General features: G+C 37.9%; 1 protein-coding gene across 2 annotated transcripts in view; it reads right to left on the minus strand.

Moving 5' to 3' along the window:
* Positions 1 to 23,383, minus strand: part of TNPO3 (transportin 3) — a 78,188-nt gene that overhangs the window by 13,999 nt on the left and 40,806 nt on the right. For both annotated transcript variants that reach the window (XM_047840736.1, XM_047840744.1), the window contains 12 exons: positions 22,934 to 23,080; positions 20,627 to 20,734; positions 18,797 to 18,888; positions 16,726 to 16,865; positions 13,081 to 13,272; positions 10,286 to 10,377; positions 9,258 to 9,334; positions 7,512 to 7,572; positions 6,548 to 6,688; positions 3,299 to 3,415; positions 2,115 to 2,209; positions 396 to 552 (listed from right to left, as the gene is read on the minus strand). In XM_047840736.1, coding sequence (XP_047696692.1) covers positions 396 to 552; positions 2,115 to 2,209; positions 3,299 to 3,415; positions 6,548 to 6,688; positions 7,512 to 7,572; positions 9,258 to 9,334; positions 10,286 to 10,377; positions 13,081 to 13,272; positions 16,726 to 16,865; positions 18,797 to 18,888; positions 20,627 to 20,734; positions 22,934 to 23,080 — 1,419 coding nt within the window. The remainder of the gene's footprint in view (positions 1 to 395; positions 553 to 2,114; positions 2,210 to 3,298; positions 3,416 to 6,547; positions 6,689 to 7,511; positions 7,573 to 9,257; positions 9,335 to 10,285; positions 10,378 to 13,080; positions 13,273 to 16,725; positions 16,866 to 18,796; positions 18,889 to 20,626; positions 20,735 to 22,933; positions 23,081 to 23,383) is intronic.

Below are 23,383 nucleotides of genomic sequence, written 5' to 3' on the forward strand. Positions count from 1 at the left end.
GGCCCCACTGAGGTCCCTCTTTGTCCAGAAATTAACCCACTTCCCAACCTACTTCTGACCAAAAAGCTTTCCCTCCTCTGATCTCACAGCAATCATGACTTTTATCACTCATTTGGCAATCAAATACTACCTTCCTATTATTATTTAAATGTTTATATCTATTTACCTTTTCAACTAAACACTGAATGACATGGGAGGAGAAATACTTTTATACTGCTTTATACAGCTTACAGCACTTAGTAGAGGCTATAAACAGTTGATGTTTTGGTTAGTGAATGGTATGTACAAATCAAATACAGATCAAAAAGGAGAATCTGGAAATTCTCTAAGAAATAAGGAAGAGCTACGAAAAGATGATGAGCTGCAAAGTAGAAAGGTACAATGTTTATACTTACATCATTGGCAACCCCTGTATGGATGAGGTCTCGTAGGAACCTCATGACACTACAATTGGCATCCCGGTGGTCCAGGGTAGTAGAGGCAATGGCCCACTGCAAGATAGGGATGACCACTTGGCTCCTCAGCAAGGTAACAGGACTACGCTGAATAAACCTGGGTTGGAAAGACAGGCTAGGTATAAATGACAGGATTAGACTCTAAAAGCAGCCAGACTAAATGGCAAAATTATAGATAGAGACAGTAAAAAAGGTCAGTGGTTGCTAGGGGTACAGGGTGAGGGAGGGCTGAACAGGTGGAGCACCGGGAATGAGGGTATTAAACTATTCCATATGATATTATAATGGTGGATACATGCCATTATACATTTGTCCAAACCCATACAAGGTACACCACCAAGAATGAATCCTAAAGTAAATTATGGACTTTGGGTGATAATGATGTGCCAATATAGGATTCATCAATTCCAACAAACAGACCACACTAGTGGGGATGCTGACAGTGAGGAAGACTGTGGAGGTTGGGGGTGTGGCGGAGAGGTGCAGTGGGTACATAGGAACTCCCTAAACTTTCCACTCAATTTCCCATAAGACTTTTCAGATCCTTTAACATACATGGAGAATCTCCATGAAAAAGATACTATATATTCTAAATTTATTTCACCAGGTAAGCATTTGTGTAAAGAGCATCTCTGGGGATTAGTTTTTCAAGGAAGACACACGGGGAAAACAGAGACTGGAGAGCTCACCCAACAGTTATCTCATATCAACAACAAAGGTGTTTCTAACTTGTCCAACAACTAACCAAAAAAGTGTTTGATATTTAATCCTGAGATGAAAGAGTCGATACTACTTTGCATTTATAAATGATAAAACATACATTACTTGTATAATTATATATAACAATTTATTTTGAATAATTTTTAAATGATTTTATGTTCAGGGTGCCTGGGTAGCTCAGTTGGTTCAGCATCTGACTCTTGATTTCAGCTCAGGTCATGATCTCACAGTTTTGTGAGTTCAAGTCCCAAGTCAGGCTCTGTGCTGACTCTGTGGAGCCTGCTTGGGATTCTCCCTCGGTCTCTCTCAAAGCAAATAAACAAACTCAAAAAAAAATTAATTAAAAAATGCTTTTATGTTCACTAACTGATTTGTTTTCAATTCTTTTGTCCAGGGACTAAATAAGTAATAATATTCCTTCAGTGTTGGGAATAATACCATCAGTGTTACCGGTAAAAGGAATTTAAGCAATAATGGGGGTGGAAGGCTGGGGGCAGAACTGCAAAGTGAACTTGTAAGGCACCTTAAAATCCTACAAATTTTTTCACTCTGAGATATGATATCTAAAGGATGCCAAGCTTCCTCAAGGAAAATGTGAAGTGAAGCATGATATCACAGCATCATAAAAAGTTAAAACCACAGGGGATTCTGGAGATTTTCTATTCAAATGTTTTTACAAAGCTGGTTTTATTGTCTTGTGCATGTTCCCTCCTTTGTGACAGAAACCCAGCTGCTTTCTCCTGCTCCCATCCAGCTCCTCTTCCTCACTTACAGGGATATTCCAGCTCACAACTTAACTTTGGGCTATGAATCACTAACCTACCTCTACTCCACTGACCTCATTTTATAGAGAAGCAAACAGTCAAGTGTTATGTGACAAGACGAAGCAGTGATGGGGATGAGCAATAAAAGAAAGGGTTGCTCTTCAGAAGGACTGACCTGGTGGCCAGCCTGAACAGGTCATCCACGGTGTCAGGGTGATTCTGGAGCCCATTCTGCTGTTCTAGCAGCTGAAAGGTGGGGATGCACAGTGCCTAAAAGAGAACAGTGATTTTAGAATAAACATGTGTATATAAATGCAACAGCATTCAGACTTGTTAAATATCACAATATACACAAAAGGAACAAAGGGAGGAAGAACGGATAGGAAAAGAAAAAGACAGATGAAAATCAGTTCAAGAAAAGGAAGACAGAAATCTTTCTCAGTTGATACAGTTTTTATATGTGAAGTCCACATTTCAGAAAGGGTTAAGGGTATAGATTTTAGTTGATGTAACTGGATAGATGTCCTCTCAAAATTTTAGAATTTTCTCAAAGTAAAGACTGCTTATGTATTAGACGTGGTCTAGTCCACTAAGGAGATTTTTATAAATTTTAATAATAATAATAATAACAATGAAATGTCAGTTTAAAGGAAAGACATCTTGGGAAAAAGAGCATCATAATTTAACTCCCTTATATATTTTCTTCCCTATGACGAGAAGGGGAAAAAAACCAATATACCAGGAGCCTTTTCCAATGCTTACTATTTACTCTAAAACCATCCCTGCTAAGTGAGCTAGTTCACTGATTTTTCCAGGCAAGAAATTAAAAACAGAATTATGTTGAGCTTAGAGATCCTTTGTTTTACATCCATTTGTTCCTTTCTCTACCTCTCAAAAGACCGTATCTCTAGAGAGTATAAATAAGTTAGGCCGTAATAGCTGTAATGATCTTTACATTCATACGGTCAATCTCTTCTCTCATTCTCCTAAGCCATGTCTGTCCAGAGAACAACTAGAAAGTTTCTACCTCCCAGGGCACGTGGGTGGCTCAACTGGTTAAGCGTCTGACTTCGGCTCAGGTCATGATCTCACAGCTAGGGAGTTCAAGCCCCAAGAAGGGCTCTGTGCTGACAGCTCAGAGACTGAAGCCTTCTTTGGATTCTGGGTCTCCCTCCCTCTCTTTCTGCCCCTCCCTCTCTCAAAAATAAACATTAAAAAAAAAAAGTTTCTACCTTCCTGTTATTAGGAAATCAACATGATTGGAGGAGAGACATAGAGAAGCAAGAGAATTCAAGAGATGGTGAAGAACACACTGCTAAGCCTACAGACGCTCCAAGATACTGCCCAGGGAAAACAGACCTGGAGCATGTCTAGTAGTCCCTGCCGACAGCCCTCTTCCATGCCGTATTCATCCACAAGGATACTGCCAAGGTACAGGAAACAAGAATGCTGATGTACGTGGTACACATTCACCATCTGCCAAGGGAGAAACCAGTTAATTCAATTCTTATACCCCCAAAAAAGTATCAACTTAGCAAAGTGTCTGGAGGAAGACATTCAGACACAGAGTGGTTTCTTCTCTTTAAGACAATATAGTAAAGCTTGTTGGCAACATTTCCTAAAACACAGGCTCAATTCTTCAATAATTTTCAAGTACTCTCTTTAGAGTCCTATCAAGCCTTTTTACCTTTTATCTTCCCAAAACAATGTTGTAAGAGGGTTGTATAATACATCAAGCTGGAAGCCGTTAGGATGCTATCATCCAAGCTATTTGCAAACCCGTAGCATAAATCCCAACACCTAAAGGTTGTTCCTTTTGCCTTAAAGATGAACTCTTAAGAAAAAAAAAAAAAAAAGGCACATATAGCCATAGCAGGGCTAAAAATACCAAGCATCCTGAAGGAGACTCTGAAGGCACTGTTTAAATTTTGAGTTTCTCCTAAACCCCTCGATTTAAAGTAAAACAGTATTCCCAACCAAGATACCTGGATCTCAAGAAAATAAAAATGTTAATACAATATACATATTTAAATTAAATGATTTGTTTAGGATTTGTACCCTACTCTCCTCCAAAAATTAAGAGGCATCTGTACATTCATATGTTTAAAATGCCATCACAACACACATATTGATTTTATTATATAAATTCAACTCAATGAATGGGGTTGGGGCTGAAAGACAAAGTAACTGACTCTTACTAGCATGTACCATGGAATGGAATGGGCAAGTGATGGGAGCTATGAATCTGTTTGGTACTGGGTACTCAACTGTATGCTCTACTGCCTAATGAATGATTTACGTCAGTTGCTGACAAACTTTTTCTTCAAGGGCCAGATAGTAAAAATTTTAGACTTTGCTGGCCTTACAAGTCTGTCTACGCAACTGCGCCATAGTAGCACAAAACTGGCCAATAGAGAATACTTAAATGAATAAGCATGGTTACCTCTTCTTTGTAAAACTATAATTTATAAAAATACGTGGCAGGCCCACTGGTTCTAGTTTGCTACCCTGTGAATTTTGGATTTAAAAAAATACTTTTTTTCCCCCACATGTACTGACTTTAGAACATACTTCCTATACAAGGTGCTCCTCTATTAGGCTGGTCACATACTTAATTAGCAGGAATTAAAAAAAAAAAAAAAAAATCCAAGTCACGAGGGTATCCTCTAACAGCAAAGGGCCATTAAATCAAGTTCTCTTTGACCCAGAATGTATTACACTAAAGGGGACACTTAACCAAAGGTGGAAACATATGCAGTGCAAACATATGGCATCATCAGGATATAGTAAATGTAAACTTTACTCAAATCTGCAACATAAAGGAGGCAGGGTTATGCCTATGTCAACTGATAGGCACTTACAGCAAATGCAAGGTTGACACTCTGCCTTGCCTCTTTTAATTTTGTACCCATGGCACCTCACTTGCCTCAATCCAGTCCTGGCTCTGCTGTAAGGTTAACATCAACACAAATTACTTAGTGATCTAAGTCACTAGCTATAGCCATCTCATACAGAGTAGTCCTTGATGTGAATACGATCTTGGAGAACCTCATACAGTGAGTCACACCATTGCAATTACCTATCAATCTTGGTGATTAAAAGAGTCAAACTTGGGGCATATGGGTGGCTCAGTCGGTTAAGTATGTGACTCCGGATTTTGACTCAAATCATGATCTCGCGGTTTGTGGGATCAAACCCCATGTTGGGCTCTATGCTGAAGTGTGGAGTCTGCTTGGGATTCTCGCTCTCCCTCTATCTCTCTGCCCCCCCCCCCAACTCTCTCTCAAAACAAACGAATGAACAAACATTAAAAAAATAAGAGTCAAACTTATTTCTTGACAAATAACAGACTTATGTGACCAACTGTGGTTGAGATTAAAAAAAAATCTCTTTGGGCCAAGAGCCAGTAAATTTTGACAGGACACATATTTTCCTTTGAGAGCGCGTGCGCATGAGAGAGCACGAGTCGGGGAGAGGGGCAGAGGGAGAGAGAGAATCTTAAGCAGACTCCATGCTCAGTGCACAGCCCAAAGTGGGGCTTGACCCCGGGATCATGATCTGAGACAAAACCAAGAGTCAGATGCACAACCCACTGAGCCACCCAGGTGCCCCAACAGGACCCATTTTTAAAAAGAAAATTAGTGGGGTGCCTGGGCGGCTCAGTCAGTTAAGCGTCTGACTTCAGCTCAGGTCATGATCTTGTGGTTTGTGAGTTCGAGCCCTGCATTGGGCTCTGTGCTGACAGCTCAGAGCCTGGAGCCTGCTTTGGGTTCTGTGCTCCCTCTCTCTCTGCCCCACCCCAGCCTATGCTCTGTCTCTTAGAAAAAAAAATTTTTTTTAGTATAAAAATGCCTAGCACTGCTATAGAAGAACTGAGCATTAAAGTCATTCTCTTTTCCTGGGGCGCCTAGGTGGCTCAGTCCATTAAGCATCCGACTTTGGCTCAGATCATGACCTCGCAGGTAGTGGACTTGAGTCCCGCATCGGGCTCTGTGCTGTCAGCTCAGAGTCTGGAGCCTGCTTCAGATCCTGTGTGTGTGTCTCTCTCTGCCCCTCCTCCACTCATGCGCGCTCTCTCTCTCTTCTCTCTCAAAAATAAACATTAAAAAATTTTTTTAGGGGCGCCTGGGTGGCACAGTCGGTTAAGCGTCCGACTTCAGCCAGGTCACGATCTCGCGGTCCGGGAGTTCGAGCCCCGCGTCGGGCTCTGGGCTGATGGCTCAGAGCCTGGAGCCTGTTTCCGATTCTGTGTCTCCCTCTCTCTCTGCCCCTCCCCCGTTCCTGCTCTGTCTCTCTCTGTCCCAAAAATAAATAAACGTTGAAAAAAAAATTAAAAAAAAAAAATTTTTTTTTAAAAAGTCATTCTCTTTTCCTAATTTCACAAGGAAACGTGTTACTATTTAAACTATCACTACACAGAATAGATTACAGGCTGCTTCCCTCAGAGGCACCATACTTACCATGGGCACTACTTATTGCTTTCAAATATTTCTGAGTTTGTATTTAATACATACAAAAGTGTTTCATTTCATCAGCAGAGTTTTTGTTCTAAAGACTCCTATGTCAAATCCTATACACGTTACACTTTCCAGCTTCGGGAGAATTTACCTGTGTAACTAGCGGCTGCAGTAGGGCTGCAGATCCTTTGCCTACACAGCGAACAGCAAAGCGGAGGCACCTGCAACAACGCTCTACAATCCGATTGTCAGCCCGGTGTTTATTTAGAGTCTCAGATAAAACTGGCCATATCTGAGTCAAAGAGCACAAGAAAGAAAACAATGAACTAAGAGCTGAAAAAAATGTTCCCAAGTTGATAACACCTGATTTGGTTTTCAAATAATTTGGAAAAAGCTTTCTTTACAGAAAAAGTTCAATACAGTATCCATCACCAAAACACAACCACTTCTTGAGAGAAGCACAGCGACTCTTTAGAACAGGAAGAGGAGCATGTCTAACTTCACTAAAAGATAAAGATAAATTTTCCTGAACTTTGGACTTTCTGATTTAGGATGAAAAGGATTAGTACGAGCTATAGAGAAAGAGATGTTTAAAGATTATAGTTCCAACTTAGAATATTTTGAACAGAAGGACTGGAGCTAATGAAATAGCATTATATGATACTGGTGAATATTTAAGGATACTTGGTGTTTCCCCCCCCCCCCCGATGTCTGAATAGCACTTCTCAAAACATGCCTTTTGATCCTCATATCACCCTCAGTGAAAAAAGAAGTGCATTTATATTGGGGAAACAGAAGCCATGAGGAAGAAATGGCTTTGTCAAAAAAATTTCTGCTAGTATTAATCAGGCCTCCTAGCAACTCTAAGATTCATGTAATCTCTCTCTACTTCTTTGGGTTTTTAGTTCATTATCCCACAGTCTGTTTTCTTATCAAATCTAAAGTAAAAAATATTTGAATAGTTCTATTCTTCTGTTGATTGAAATTTAAACTGTATCAACAAATTGGATCTTCCTATGAACCCAGAAGACAGTACCGTCTCACTTTAGTTACCCACAGCCTTGTAAAGAAAAAGGAAGAAAGCCTTGTTCCACAAGCATCTGTTAGGCACTTACTTCCTGTATGACTTTTTGGCACGGATGAGTTTGTCCATTTTCCACAATAGGATTGGTGTGTCTGGGGAAAGGTAACAAACCAAAATAGTTAAAGAGCAATGTAACTGAAATTCCACAGCCCCAAAGCCTGCTAGCTTACTTAGTCACACTGTCACCATAAAAAGAATGCCAAATAATTAAGTTATGTATGACTCAATACCTTTCCTTTCTACTCCATTCAAACATGAGCACAGAGTTCAAACCAACCTCCTCCCCTTCCTTTGCCACGTTTAAGCTACTTCCATTAGAATATGCAAACTCAATCCAACTCTAGCTTAAACGGGTTGTGGGGCACTACAATTATCTTTTCCATTTTTTCCCTTTAAAAATCAGAATATATAGGCTCTTCCAAATTAATTAAAAGTATTAATTAAAAACCAGACTGTCTACAGGGGCCTGGGTGGGTCAGTGGGTTAAGCGTCTGTCTGACTCTTGGTTTCGGCTCAGGTCATGATCTCACGGTTTCATAGGTTCGAGCCCCACAGTGGGCTTGCACTGGCAGCGTGGAGCCTGCTTGGGATTCTCTCTCTCTCCCTCTCTCTCTCTCTCCCCACTTCCCCACTCATACTGTCTCTGTCTCTCTCAAAATAATAAACTTAAAAAACAAAAAACAAAACAAAAAACCCACAGACTATCTAAATCCACTATGAGAAACCAAATACTGCTCCATTCCCAGCATTAAAAGGCAAAAGCTTTAGGAATTCTAATTTACCAAAGATGTTTCTCATGGTTCTAGTCTGAACCCAATGACATAGAATATGAGCCCACCCACAATATGTCAAATCCAATTATTTGCCTAGTTCTAGAATCCACTAACTTGAAAGAAAGCAGGGAAGAAACAAAAACAAAAAACCCTGTATGATTACCAACCTCTTCAAAGGAAATTCTTTAATTTAAATGAGCTCAACAGCAACTTAACAAAAATCTCATTTTCTTTAAATTGGGGGATTTCCATCTATTGCAGATTTTCTTCCACTTATTACGAAGTAAGGACTATTGTTAATAGGCTTTCAGAATGTCATGTTAACAGGGCTATCATAATTATACAAGAAAAGCACTGTACCAAATTAAAATAAAAACACCAGCTGACAAGAAAAAGCTAAACACCTCAGTTTTAACTTACTCCACATAGGCTTTTTACACAAGTACTCTCATATTCCAATTGTATCTGTGGGTCTCACAAATTATGTAACTCAATAAGGATCACTCTTTGAACATTGTTACTCAAATGCCTTTTTAATCATTAGGCTCCTCTTGACTTCAAAGAGGTCACCTGATCAATATTTTTTTGCACCCCTACAATCTACAGCAATAGTTCTGAAAGTGTGGTCCTACAAATGGCAAGCAGCAGCAACAGCTGTAAATTCTTGGGTCCTACCCCAAATCCAATTGAACCAGACACTCTGGAGATGGGACCCAGCAATCTGTTTTGATAAGCTGAGCCCTGAAGGTGACTGTGATGCATGTTAAAGTTGGATAATGACTGATCTAATTACATTTTAAAGGTCTTTTGACAGAGGTCTATCAAAAACTAATTCTTAGAATTTATCTTTGCATCAAAGTTTCAGGCAATGGGCTTATCGGTCCTCTAACAGAAGATTGTCAGATGTACCTGGAAGTTTAGGAAAAAAACACTTGCTTTCTTCAGTACATAATCATCTTATTTGAGCTTTTAACCTAAGGCAGGCATCCAGTCTCCCTTCTTACCTAAATATTACTGCAAGGCGATCTAAGAACACAGTGGGATCTGAGGATATGCCATTGCTGGGCTCCTGAGACAACAGCTGAAGAGACAGAAAGACATTAACACTCTGTTGTAACACATACAAACCTACAGCAAACACTGTAACATACACCTTTAGACATTAACCTCTTTCTCAATCTCTGCTTATTTCCCTATAAGAGATTCCTGATAGTTACTCAAATGGTGCAAACTTTTATAACCATTAAGATATTATAGGGGCGCCTGGGTGGCGCAGTCGGTTAAGCGTCCGACTTCAGCCAGGTCACGATCTCGCAGTCCGTGAGTTCGAGCCCCGCGTCGGGCTCTGGGCTGATGGCTCAGAGCCTGGAGCCTGTTTCCGATTCTGTGTCTCCCTCTCTCTCTCTGCCCCTCCCCCGTTCATGCTCTGTCTCTCTCTGTCCCAAAAATAAAATAAAATAAATGTTAAAAAAAAAAAAAGATATTATATATACTATAGTTTATATATGACATTATTTAATCTATTTTAATTTCACTTTCTATTATAACTTTTAAATTATTATGGCTTCATAACATATATTAAGAGATAAGGCAAGTTGCTTCTTATTCTTCTTTCCCAAAATTTCTTAAATACTTCTACCAGCATATTATTAGAGATAAACTTTAGAATCACTATGTCAAGTTCTCCTATTATTTTGCTGTAAATAGAAATGTAACTTGATAAGAGCAGACATCTTTATGATATTCTTTAACGGAACATTGTAGGTTACGGTTTTGGTTGTTAACTTGGTGTTTTCCCTGTTGTATCTTCTAAATGGTACTACTGATAGTGGAAATCTACTGACTTTAGAATACTTATACCATTTATGCAGCTCCTTTGATAGATTTACTAATTTTAAGAACGTTTTAGTTCATTGCTCTTGACTTATCTAGGTAGACAGAAGAATACCTATAAATATATAATTTTGTCTTTTCCTTTCTAACATGTAATCATGATATATAGGTATAAAACCCCTCATTTAATTGGGCTCACCTTTTTCAATGCCATAACCTGAACAGAACAAAGTTCACTAAGGCATTCAGTAATCTTATCCAAAGGTAATCTGGCTAGAACAAGCGCTGTCCCTGCAAGACAAAAAAAAATACAAATAAAATGAAAGCTGAAATTGAGGTAACTCACTGGTCTGCATCATTGGCTAACAGAAGAGGCTGGCTGGTTTCATTCTTTTAAAAAGATCATCACTTTTTTTCAGGTACAGTATTTTGTTATTTAGGGCTGATTTTTCTTTATTTAGCTTAGACGACTAAGTGACTTTCACACTAACATTTACAACTGAAGTTAATATTATTTCTCCTCAGTAGCCTATGGATTTAAAGACGTTTAAATACATCTCCCCTTCCAATTCTTCATATACTTTAAAAACATTCTTTACAAAACCAATGCCAGGGACACCTGGGTGGCTCAGTCGGTTGAGCGTCCGACTTTGGCTCAGGCCATGATCTTGAAGCTCGTGAGTTCGAGCCCCGCGTCCGGTCTGTGCTGAAGCTCAGAGCCTGGAGCTTACTTCTGATTCTGTAACTCCCTCTCTCTCTGCCCCTCCCCGACTCATGCTCTGTCTCTCTCTCAGAAATAAATAAACATAAAAAAAAAAATTAAAAAACAAAACAAAACAAAACAATGCCAAAGCTATTTTTATACAGCATGGTACAATGTTTCTCAAACTTCCCAGAGATTCTGATTTAGGAGGTAAAGGAGAGCCTTTATTTATTTATTTTTTTCAAGTACAGACAAGACATAATTTTTTTTTTTTTTTTTTTTTTTTTTTTGTAAAAAGGGCTGAAATTAGAGATCTGATTCTAATTATACCTAACAGAATCTATGAGCTAGGTGAGGTATTATCTCTGGGCCTAGTTTCTTTATCTGTAAAATTAGTGCTTTGAACCGAAGAGTAAGTTAAGTGTGCCTTTCTTTCATTTTTCAAATCATTGAAAAATCACTTTTTTTATTAAATAAAATCTTAACTTGAAATTCCAATAAAATAGGTTAAAAAAAAAAAGTAGCTAGGTTAAATTAGAATAGAAGGCCCAGACCCTTCTCACTCAGCCTTCCTCTTGTCATACTCCCCACCAAATGCTTAAGCATATCCCCCAAATCCAAATGATTATATATTAGCCTAGGTTCTCTCAAGGTATTAAAAAAAAAAAAAAAAGGAAAGAAAAGAAAAGAAAATCCCTTGACTATGATTTTTCTCATCTCCCAAAATTTCATTCAACAGAACAGTCACAGAACAGAACAAACAAACAACAACAACAAAAAAAGAACAGTAATCAATCCATACGTCTTCAAATGTGAATTAAAAAACTAAATGATTTCTTCCGGTAGTCTATAAGCCATAAATGAGTTAGACTTACTTAAAACTGAAAGGGGTAGAAATCTAACTTAAATATGACTTTTCCTTTCAATTCATTCCTACAGAAAAGAATGTTACTACAAAGTTTTCTTTATCTAGAAGATAAAGATAAAGATAACTGCGGGGCACCTGGGTGGCTCAGTCGGTTGAGCGTCCGACTTCGGCTCAGGTCATGATCTCACGAGCCCCACGTCAGGCTCTGTGCTGACAGCTCAAAGCCTAGAGCCTGTTTCAGATTCTGTGTCTCCCTCTCTCTGACCCTCCCCCATTCATGCTCTGTCTCTCTCTGTTTCAAAAATAAATAAACGTTAAAAAAAAATTAAAAAAAAAAAAAGATAACTGAGATGCCACATCCTACTACAGTTAGACATCACTTCGGCATCAAGGTTCAATTTCACTAGAAAATTACAAGATGGCAACAATAACCACTAGCAGTAGGTCATAAGAAATAAGAATATTTGACTCCGGTTTAATGCCTTATTATCTATGCTATGAAGGGAAACGACAAAAACCCACGCTACAAAAAGAAAATGTCTTGGAAAATGCAAATACACCAGAAGGAACTTCGTCAGATGTAAGAACGAACAGTTAGTTCACACACAGGTCATCCGATCTAGCCAAGACTAACTTGTTTGCTACTCACAGAAGCTTAAATGATGCTGCACAGGTTATGTTACCCAATCCTTTATTTGATATATCCTCAATCCCCTCTAACTACCAGCTGTAAGGATTTTATTACCTCACAGGGCACCCCAATCTGCTTTTAGAGTTTAGTTAGAAAGCATTTTCTTTCTAAGAGCCAGTAAATATCAACAACTGACTACTACTCATAAAATAAATCTGTCCCCTCTTTTATAAGGTAATCTTTCAAATACTTAAAACTAGCCATCATGCTTAAAGTCTCTTCTGTCTGTGTTCCTAGCCTTTAATATCTCCGGTTCTTCTTACTCAACTTTATCACCACTTTGGCTGCTTGCCTCTGGATAGGCTGTCACTGAGTGTAAAGCTGATCCATACTGGATCATACTGCTAAAAGACCAAGTTTCTACTACAGGACTGATCCACACACACTACCTTTAAATTTCCACCTACCTCTTTGGTATGGCAATGCCATTTGGTCTCCCTTTTTATTCTCCCCCCAACTCAAAAACGAACTATGTTTAGTTGGAATGTGTTGTCTCTGCCCCAAATCTAGGTCTGTGCTCTACACACTGTAAGCAGTTTTAATTAGTTATATAGCCTTAAAACATTCTAAGAGAAGAGCGCATGTGTATATAATCAACACCCTCCCCTGAGTGGAAAGGTCACCTTCTCCATCAGTAAGTATGTTGCAACTGAAAAACTGGGATGTGATTAATGTAAGATAACCCCCAGAAGCGGCTTAGAGATGTTACTGGTTAACATCTGAAGTAAATACCTTTTAGCAAGCCCACAGCAGCTTCCGGAGACAACATGAAGGAATCAAGGGAACGGGCAATCTCCAGGAGTCCATTAAAGTGCTGAGCCATGTGGTCTCGGCAGACAGAGCAAATGTTATGAATGGCTTTGGCTGCAGCAGAAGCCAGAGGCTTTTCACACAAGCCCTTCATCAAATAGCCCAAAACAGGGTCTAAGGAGAGAAGCCACAAAGTAAACATTAGGTATGTGAAACTCAACGAAAACTTCTAGTTTCTTAGAACAGAGGTTTATATCCCCCCTCCGTTTTTTTAAAAAGCAAAAGAACCATTAAAAAAACTTTAATGTTTGTTTTTGAGGGAGAGGGAGAAGGAGGGGAAGAGGGACAGACACAGTGTGAGCGAGGAAGCAGCAAAGAGAGGGAGATAGAGAATCTGAAGAAGAATCCAGGCTCCTTGAGCTATCAGTGCAGAGCCCCACGCGGGGCTTAATCTCACGAATGCGAGATCATGAGCCGAGTCAAAGGAGGATGCCTAACCAACTGAGCCACTCAGATGCCCTACAAAAGAACCATTTTAAAAAATGAAATGTGGGGATGCCTGGGTGGCTCAGTCAGTTAAAGCCTCTGACTCTTGATTTACACTTGGGTCATGATCTCATGGTTCATGGGTTCAAGCCCTGCATCAGGCTCTGGGCTGACAGTGCAGGTCCTGCTTGGGATTCTCTTGCTCTCTTCCCCACCACTCTGGCCCTCTCCCTCTTGTGTGCTCTCGCTCTCTCAAAATAAGATAAATAAACATTAAAACACACACACACAAATGGAGCTTGATTTTGCTGACTTAGTGGCAGGAAGCCCTGGGTCCTCTCTATTCACCTTCTATTTCTTTCTTCATGGCTAAGCCTTCACACAAAACAGTCTGAAAACCACTAGTGGATATCATCATCCAAGTATTAAGAATAAGGTAATGTAAGAAAGAATATAAAGTTCAGAGAGCTACCATTATTTATACTCAGAGATAAGTCATTATGTAAAAACAGCCTACATTAATTAGGACAATGGCAGTTATCTAAAGTGGACACTTTTATACTTGCTTCTTTATAGTTACAAAAGGCCTTAAAAACATGCAAATGGTGCTTTAGTGCTTCTGGAAAATTATGTTTTATCTTTTAAACAATGGAAGTATACCAAAGAAACTGATTATGAAAATGAATTTCTATAAAACAAATTTTACTTATCTTTTACCTTACTTTATAAAAATCAGAGTGATTTTCTATGGAAAAATCACGTATGACTAAAGAGTACTTCATGAGTACTTTAGAATAACCTCACACCAAACCATAAAAGGAGTAAATAATGTCTTCAAGCGCACTAAAAAGTTATTTCCATTTCCAGTCTAATAACCAATATAAAGTACCAACCAGGATGAAACCCTGGCTCTCTCCACAGAAGAAGCCTTTTTGGGGCACCTGGGTGGCTCAGTTGGTTAAGCATCCAACTTTGGCTCAGGTCATGATCTCACAGTTCGGGAGTTCTAGCCCCACATCAGGCTCTGTGTTGACAGCTCAGAGCCTGGAGCCTGCTTCCGATTCTGTGTCTCCCTCCTTCTCTGCCCCTCCCCTGCTCATGCTGTCTCTGTCTTTGTCTCTCTCTCTCTCAAAAATAAAAACTAAAAAAAAATTTTTTTTAAAGAAGGCTTTTTAAGCCTAAAAATGAGAAGAAGTAAAATGTAGAACCTAGTATAGGCAAACCATAATAGTATAGACTTCTGTGATTCTCAAATGGAATATTTATTGTTTTGACTATTGCAAAGTAAGTACGAACATCTGTCTTATTGTCAAACTGCTTCAGGATTTGTCTTACTGCTGAAGCACACATTTGAATCCAACACTGCAAAGTGGTACTGAATGATAAAGCTTTTTTTTTTTTTTTAATTTATAATGTTTATTTTTGAGAGAGAGTGAACAGGGGAGAGGCAGAGAAAGGAGACAGAACCCAAAGCAGGCTCAAGGCCCCAATGTCAGCACAGCGACCTACGAGGGGCTTAAACCCACGAACTGCGAGATCATGACCTGAGCCAAATGAAGGTGGCTGCTTAACCAACTGAGCCACTCAGGAGCCCCTGAATGATAACTCTTAAACAACAACAACAACAAAAAACAAACCTACTCTGTTTCCTGTGGAAAAATCATTCAGAAAAGAAAGCCAAATAATGGAAGTGAAGAAATCTAGGAAACAGGTATTTTGAAAAGATTTTTAAATGGTATGTTGAAAGTATCTCAGCTATAATGTGAGGATATCTAGGCTCTGTATACAGAAACAAGAAAAAAAGAAATATACATCACTTTTTTTTTTAATGTTTGTTTATTTTTGAGAGTGAGCACAAGCAGGGGAGGGGCAGAGAGCAGGTGAGACAGAGGATCCAAAGTGGGCTCTGTGCTGACAGCACAGATGCGGGGCCTGAACTCACAAGCTGTGAGATATGACCTGAGCGGAAGTCAGCTGCTTAACCAAATGACCCACCCAGGCGCCCCAAACAATCATCATTTTTTAAGCAAGAGTTTCAAACAAAAAAAAGATATGTAAAACAAAATCAAGCTGAAAAGTGGTAATAAATATATAATCCACTAATTCCACTACTGAGTATTTACTCAAAGAATACGAAAACACTAATTCAAAGATATATGCACCCTCCTATGTTTAATGCAGCATTATTTACAAGAGCCAAATTATAGAGATATCCCAAGTGTCCATCGGTAGATGAATGGATAAAGCAGATGTGTGTGTGTGGGGGGGGGGAGGGGGCGGTGTATACATATACACACAATGGAATATTACTCAGCCAAAAAAAAAAAAAAAAAAGAAATAAAATCTTGCCATTTACAGCAACATGGATAGATCCAGGGAGTATAATGCTAAGTGAAATAAGCCAGAGAAGGAGAAACACTGCATGATTTCACTGATGTACAATTTAAGAAACAAAACAAAGGAATAAAGAGACAAACCAAAAAACAGACTCTTAGCTATAAAGAACAAACTGATGGTTACCAGAAGTGGGGTGGGTGGAGGAGATGGGTGAAATTGCTGATGGGGATTAAGAGTATACTTATCTTGATAAGCACTAAGTAATGCATAGAATTATTGAATCACTGTATTGTACACCTGAAACTAATGTAACACAACTACTATGTTAACTATACTGGAATTTTAAAAACCCAAAAAGGTGGTGATTAAGATAAGTATAGGAAATATATCAAACTTAATGATATAATTAACGATATTCACAAGTTTGGTTGGGGGTTCTTAAAATTCTCAGAATATATCCCTCTTGAACATCAAGGGGGCTTAATATATACTACCCTGGATAGTCTCTTTGGATTGTTATCTAGAAAATGAGAGGGATAAAAGAAATGATTTCTACCTTTACTTTCAATTCTAGAAGCAAACTGTTTCCCTATATAGAGATCTAATCTTCCAAAGATGCTTCTTCCAAGGTCTGATCAGAGTATAAATGTTGCGTCAAACTAAACAATAACTCATATCATTACTCTCAATGTCTAGAAACATTCTGCCTACCCATAAAAACAGAAAAAGAACAAGAGCAAAAGAGGAAGAACAAAATCAGAAAAATCAAACACAGCAGCTACAGAGGGGTGAGTTCACACATACCAAGAAACTGAGGATTTCGATCAACCACTTCGCTCATCTCTCCAACCAATTCAATGCTGGTGTATCGCACAGCTGTATGTACAGTCTCTGGAAGACGGACAACTCCTTCTAGGACCTCAACAAGTGTTGGATTGTTCTCCCTGAGTACAAAAGGCAAGTATTCAGAGTTACTGATTTCAGAGGTTAGGTTCTGGCCTGTTAACAGGCTGCAATGAGACGAATCATTGCTAAAGGGCTTTTTTTCTAAACAACCATTTGGATAAAAGTGCTTAACAGCTGGTATGAAAGTTTATTTGAGTCCTCGAAAAAAGCGAAAAGACAGAAATGGAAGATATCATTGTTTAAAGAGAAGCATTCTGCTCCTTAATCTTCTAAATGACAGTAAAGTGTCTAAAGACACATCCTGCTATCAAATAAGGCTCTTTAAATTGGAGAAGCAGGCATTTACTGTGGATGAATGTCTTCTTTTAAAGAATCCATTTTATTTATTTTCCTCTATCTGCAGTTCCTAGAACAGTGCCTGGCACATAGTGGGCACTCAATAAATATTGCTGAATGGCTAAATGAATGAATGAATAATTCTCACAGACCACTTGCTATTGGTTATTCTCCGAAAGATTTCTTATAACTGGATACTGAAGACTTTAAGAACAGAGAAGTATGGATGAGCCGGCTCACTATCTAAAGGAACAAGAATACAAGCTGCAGGAAGAGGTAAAGGTGCCCTGACGTGGAACATGAGGGAAATTAACCAAATACTCTCCACAGCTCCATGAATTTATTTTTTCCCTTTCCTTTTCTTTTTTCCACTCCCCAAGAATACTGGCTGAAATTCTTTACAGAGTGGAGGATGCCCTCAAAATGGTAGGATACGATCCAGAAATGAAAGATGTTTAAAATCCAAATAATGTCCTGGATTAGAGCAAAAGCACTCCCTGCTGATAAACTAAGTCTATTGAATCCTTTATTTACACTAAAAAACTGTAACCAGGCAGTTCACTTGAAAGGTGGTAAAACAATGTAAAATCTTCTCTCGTTTATGCCTTATTGTTTCCTGGGAGCACTAAGCTAATTTTTGAGACTCTCTACCCATCCTTTTTCACATCAACACATATCAGTTAGAATATTAGTGATTTTAATATCAGACTATCACTGAAGGTTCCCAAAGATACCAAAACGAGTTTAAGAGCAAATAGTGGTATACAATTCAGGACCAGAACTTCTTGATAGAGAAAAACAAACCTACTCTATCTCCTTGAATATTTACTGGGTTAGAAACAATGTAAGATTTCATTGACTAAGCCCTGAAAAGCAGCTCATAAAGAAGCACTATACTTTTCATAAATACATGCCAACCAAGGCTTTGGATAGAGAGCTCAACTGCAGGTATCTGATCACAATACAAGAAAACTTGATAGATATCAGCCTCAATTTATAAACTCAGAGCACAGAGTAAATTCTGCTTTTAGGAATTCATGTTAAAATCATAAATAGAATTTCTATGCTTATCAATTAGGAATCAAATTCTAATTAACTTAAACATTTCCAGTGGCAATAGCAAAATAACTGCCCCTTAGATTTTGCTCCTCTTTTAAGGTGAAACAGTGTCTATGTCTTGCCTCTCTGAAACTCGCAAATGATTCTCTAAGGCAGACAAAAAGGAGAACAATATAATGAAATATTTGTAAGAATAACTTACTGAAGGTCGCAGAATCAGATGAGAGCCAATTAGTGCCTATTCAACTGCTTTTAATCAAGTACCAACAATTTAACAGCCTAACAAATTTTTGATTGTACCAACTTTCACAAGGGAGCCTCGGTTGGAAAGATAAATCAACATTCTCTTCCTAGCATCAAAAACAAAACAATTTTAACTCTAGGAAATGTGGTTAAAACATGGATATCAGCAATGCATGCTACTCTAGAATAGACTCTGGAAGTCAGAAGACTAGGCAGCATTATAGAAGAAGTTCTAAGAGAATTTCCAAATATATACCATATAAGAAAAAAATGGTAATTTTCCTTCCTTTGATATTTAGAGTTCCCAGCAAAAGACTTATTAGACACTCACGGATCAACACTCTTTGCTATAGCAGCCATGATAAAGAGAACCGCTTCTGTCACCTCCCAGGGTGGGTTGCCTTCTTTCAGAGTAGAATATAACTAGAGAAGAAGAGGTGGATTATGGATCCATTAAAAGGAAAACAGAATAGAATTCCAAAACAAACAAAACAAAAAAATCCTGTTAGTTAAAATAAATCTAGCCCCTTGTTTCTAAATCTAATTATCTCTCAGAGCCAGGGGAGAATATTATTTTCTTTTTTCACATCTTCACTGACTATAAGTAAATGTTATTTTAATATCTAAAATAAACCCAGTTAGATCCCCAAGAGTATATCAAGGTTATCATCTGCGCCCACAAAATGAATATTATGGAAAAGCAAAACATAATATTTAAGTGTCTTTTCCTGATCCTGATCATAGCTGATAAATACATATATACACTTAAAACTGAAATACAATGTGAATTTTTTATGTATGTATTGATTTTACATTTCTATCGTTTTAAATACTTGTCTGCATCAAAACTGGCAGTACAGATTAAATTCCAAAAAAGCAGCTATTTAGAAGTATCTATCACAATCCTATATCCAAGCAAGGGGAAGAAAAAGGAGACCAAGCAGAACACTCAGAGATGTTCTAGTCCAGAAATTTCCCAGGGCATATCCATCTGTGGAATGTGACTGGGTGTTATTCTAAATAGGATTTCTGCAGTCAAATAACAAACACTGCTAAGTAAGAAAATTAAAGAATTCTCTTGTTGTAGGATTTCACAAAGCCTTTCACAGACTGCTTCAGTCATTTCCTAAATTTAATTGAGGATAGTTTGGTGTTTTGTTTGTGGGGTGTTTTTGTTTTTACCAAAAAACATCATTTACGGCTGGTGCTCCACAGAAAATATCTTGGATAACACTGTTAATTTATGTAAATTTGTAAACTGGGGTCTGAAGAACAAGTAACTTGCTCAAAGCCACATTGCCAATGAGAGAAGAGTTGAAATCTGAACACAGGTCATCTGCCTGTGATCTGGTGATCTCACTGAATCTGCTTTCTAAGAATCTCCAACCCTTTGTAATTATATCAATAAACACACTTTGCTTAATATAAAGAAAATAATTTTAATTTTATTAACACTTTCTAAATCAGATTATGCCCCAAATACACAAAATGGCTGGGTTACCAAAAATAATAAAATAAAATAAGGGTTAGTTCAGTATTGCTGACAAAGCATCAAAACTTGTATTTTAGAGCTTAGAGCATGATCCAGTAATATGAAAACCACCTGAAATTATGCTAATGTTAAGTGATGTGGAATGGTGATGACTGCAACCTCATGAGGGAAAATGTTACTGATTGTCAGGAAAAATCACAGGACTATGAATCTTCTACTCTAGTATAGTCACCTCTGGGATGAAACTGCACAGGAATCCAACCGTCAGTGTGGACAAAGGAAATGCCAAATAACTAAAAGAGTTGCCAGGAGTTGGTACATAATTATTAAAGCAGAAAAACTTGCCTACTTTTCCTGGCTAGGTCCAAGTTCCCTATAAATACTTGGGGCTTTAAGGTTCATCTATGATTTTCCATTCCAACTGGACAAGTGGAACAGCTTTCATTAGCAAGAATAAAAACCGTAACTGAAACATCCATAGTCTGCAATTTGCTTGTAAGATACTAAATAAAGCTACTATATGCCAGGCAGTGTGCTAGGCACCTGCATATCTACTGTCCCATTCAGCCATTAAAACCGAAGAAAAAGGTGGAACATTTACAGAAGACACAGAAGTGAACACACCTAAAGTGATCAGTAAAACTGCTAAGCATCGCCAAATGGACTTACCTGAGCAAAACACTCCATAGACCCAATCAAGAAAATCAAGTCTTTCACCAGGTCTGACACCCTCATACGAAACTCTCCAAAATCATCAGTTTCCTCAGGAACTCCCTCCTGAAATTTCAAGTCAGATAACATTTGTTTTAAATTCATTAAGGCTTTCACTGACCTCTAGAAAATCGAGAATAAAGAAAAAGCCACTCAGCAGTTCAGTACCAATGAACAAGAGATAAGTTGCCTAAATCAGAGGGTATTTTACTATACAGGGTGTCCTAAACTTTTAGGTATGTCAAGTCAATACAACCTATCTTTTACCTTTACTATGAGAAACTGTTCTCCCTTTTTTGCTCCCCATTTCCAAGTCATACCTTGCTCTGTTGTTGGAAAAATTTGGAGTGGTCAGAGTGGGAAGTGATCTGGAAGAGGTGGTAATTTTAAGAGCTTTTAAGTTTATCTAGACAAGGTCCAGTTTTTTAGTACTGAAGAAGCCTCTGAAGCTTCATGGTTCAAAATTTACCAAAATCAGGGTGCCTGGGTGGCTCAGTCAGTTAAGTGTCTCACTTGATTTTGGCTCAGGTCATAATCCCAGGGTCATGGGATCAAGCCCCACAATGGGCTCCAGGCTGAGCATGGACTCTGCTCAAGATTCTTTCTTTCACCCTCTGCCCTTCTCCCCAGCTCGCGTGTACTGTCTCTTTCAAATAATAATAATTAAAAAAAAAAGATTCACAAAAATCATTATCACAACTAGATGCAAAACAGAATTAGACTTTAAGAAGAATTTTATGTAGGTAGACAGATACTATACTGTAGATAGATACAGTATAGTAAAATATTAATGGTAGAATTTAGATAATAGGCATAGATATTCACTGTAAAATTTTCATCTTTGCCAAACATTTGAAATTTTTCATTAAAAAAATCGATCATTTTTATTTCATACTTCCAATTGTGAGATGGTTAAGGGCATGTATAAGAATCTTTATCCATGACTATCTGGAAAAAAAAACCTTAGTACTATTGAGAATTGCTGATCGAGTCCAACCTCCTTGCTTTAAGATAATGTAGTTGAAGATAAGATTCCTCAATTAAAAAACTAAAGAATGGTGCCTGGGTGGCTCAGTAACTTGGCCGTCCAACTTTGGCTCAGGTCATGATCTTGCAGTTTGTGAGTTCGAGCCCCTCGTCAGGTTCTGTGCTGACAGCTCAGAGCCTGGAGCCTGCTTTGGATTGTGTCTCCCTCTCTCTCTGCCCCACCCTGCTCACATTCTGTCTCTTTTTCTCTGTCTCAGAAATAAACATTAAAAAAAAAAAACAAAAAACCAAAAAAACACTAAAGAAAGAAAGATTGAAAACCACCAGACTACATCATCATGAAGATTCTTGGAGATGGAAAATACCATGACTCAAACAACAATGTTAACACTAAAATAAAGAGAAAAAAGGCAGTTACAGTTTTCATGTCAGATTTAATTGTAAGCAATGGAAAAAAACCTCTCCAAGTCCTAGGTTAAGGGACAGGAATTAAACCAACTAACCAACCAACCAAAAGGATGAAATAAATGCTGTAAGATTTGAATAAACTAAGCAAGAAGGGGGTTAAAGAGTTTTCCAATGGACTATTTTATTACTATAAATTTATTACTAAAATTCTAGTATATATTCTTCTAGGCAAGTAGATTATTCCTATATTTTAAGTTATAAAATCAGTATAAAGAAAAATGTGTATTTTGTGGGGGGGGGGGAGGGAAATCATATATAACTCTCCACCTCCTCCAATACTTTACTTTTGTGTTAGTTTTAAACCAACCATTATACTATTTAATTATACTATTACACTATTAAACATTATACACTATACTATTATACTATTAAAAATACAGCATATAAAGTTTTACATTCTGATTTTTTTCATTTAGCAAACCAACTCCTACTACTTCAGAAGTCACTACATTTAACTGTTGCATAATTGTCCATCAAGTTGCTGCATCATAATTTACGTAACTCTTCTTATATTGTTGTACATGAGTTCACCGTTTTTTTATTTTACAGATAATGCTTTGTACGTAAAATAGCCATTTTTTTTTTCTTTAAAATTATTTAAGGTAAATTCCCAGGAGAAGGATTCCTGGCTCAGCAGAATTGATTTCTTTCTATATAAGCCTTATACCCTTCATTATACTGGTATTGATTCCTTCAGTGTAAGCTACAGAGTGATAGAAAACCTGCGGATTCCTTTTTTCAGCTCATTTTCAAATTAGCACTGAAAAGTGTAGGAAATTAAGATTTGAAGAAGCGGAGAAGGAAACTTACATGGTCTGGTTCTAGCTGGCAGTGTCGAGCCAAGGCATGGAGCAGCCTCTGAATGTAAGCTTTGAAGATTCCATGAATAACTTCATCATTAGTTTTGTACAAATGTTCCCCAAGTCGGTACCAAAAGTTAAAGGAAATTTCTACTACCTGTCAAATTAGAGAAAAAGAAAAGATTTATTTGAATCAGAAAAGGAATGGAATATGAAGACAATTTTATTACCAGAGCCTTATAGGAAAGAATATATACTTTAAAATATTATGAGTAGAAGTTAAGAAGGCACCTGCTTTCTCTAGCAGATTTATTATTATCCTCCCAAACTATCTTCCCATGTTAGGACCCAAACTCTATTTAGGATGACTGGCTATGCAGTCCCTATATTTAGCTGATAACTTCTCAACAGTAGATTCTGAATTTAGAGAAACAGATACAGAAATGGAAGTCTCTTTTAA

The sequence above is a fragment of the Prionailurus viverrinus genome, chromosome A2 (assembly GCF_022837055.1).
Source record: "Prionailurus viverrinus isolate Anna chromosome A2, UM_Priviv_1.0, whole genome shotgun sequence".
Taxonomy (NCBI): domain Eukaryota; kingdom Metazoa; phylum Chordata; class Mammalia; order Carnivora; family Felidae; genus Prionailurus; species Prionailurus viverrinus.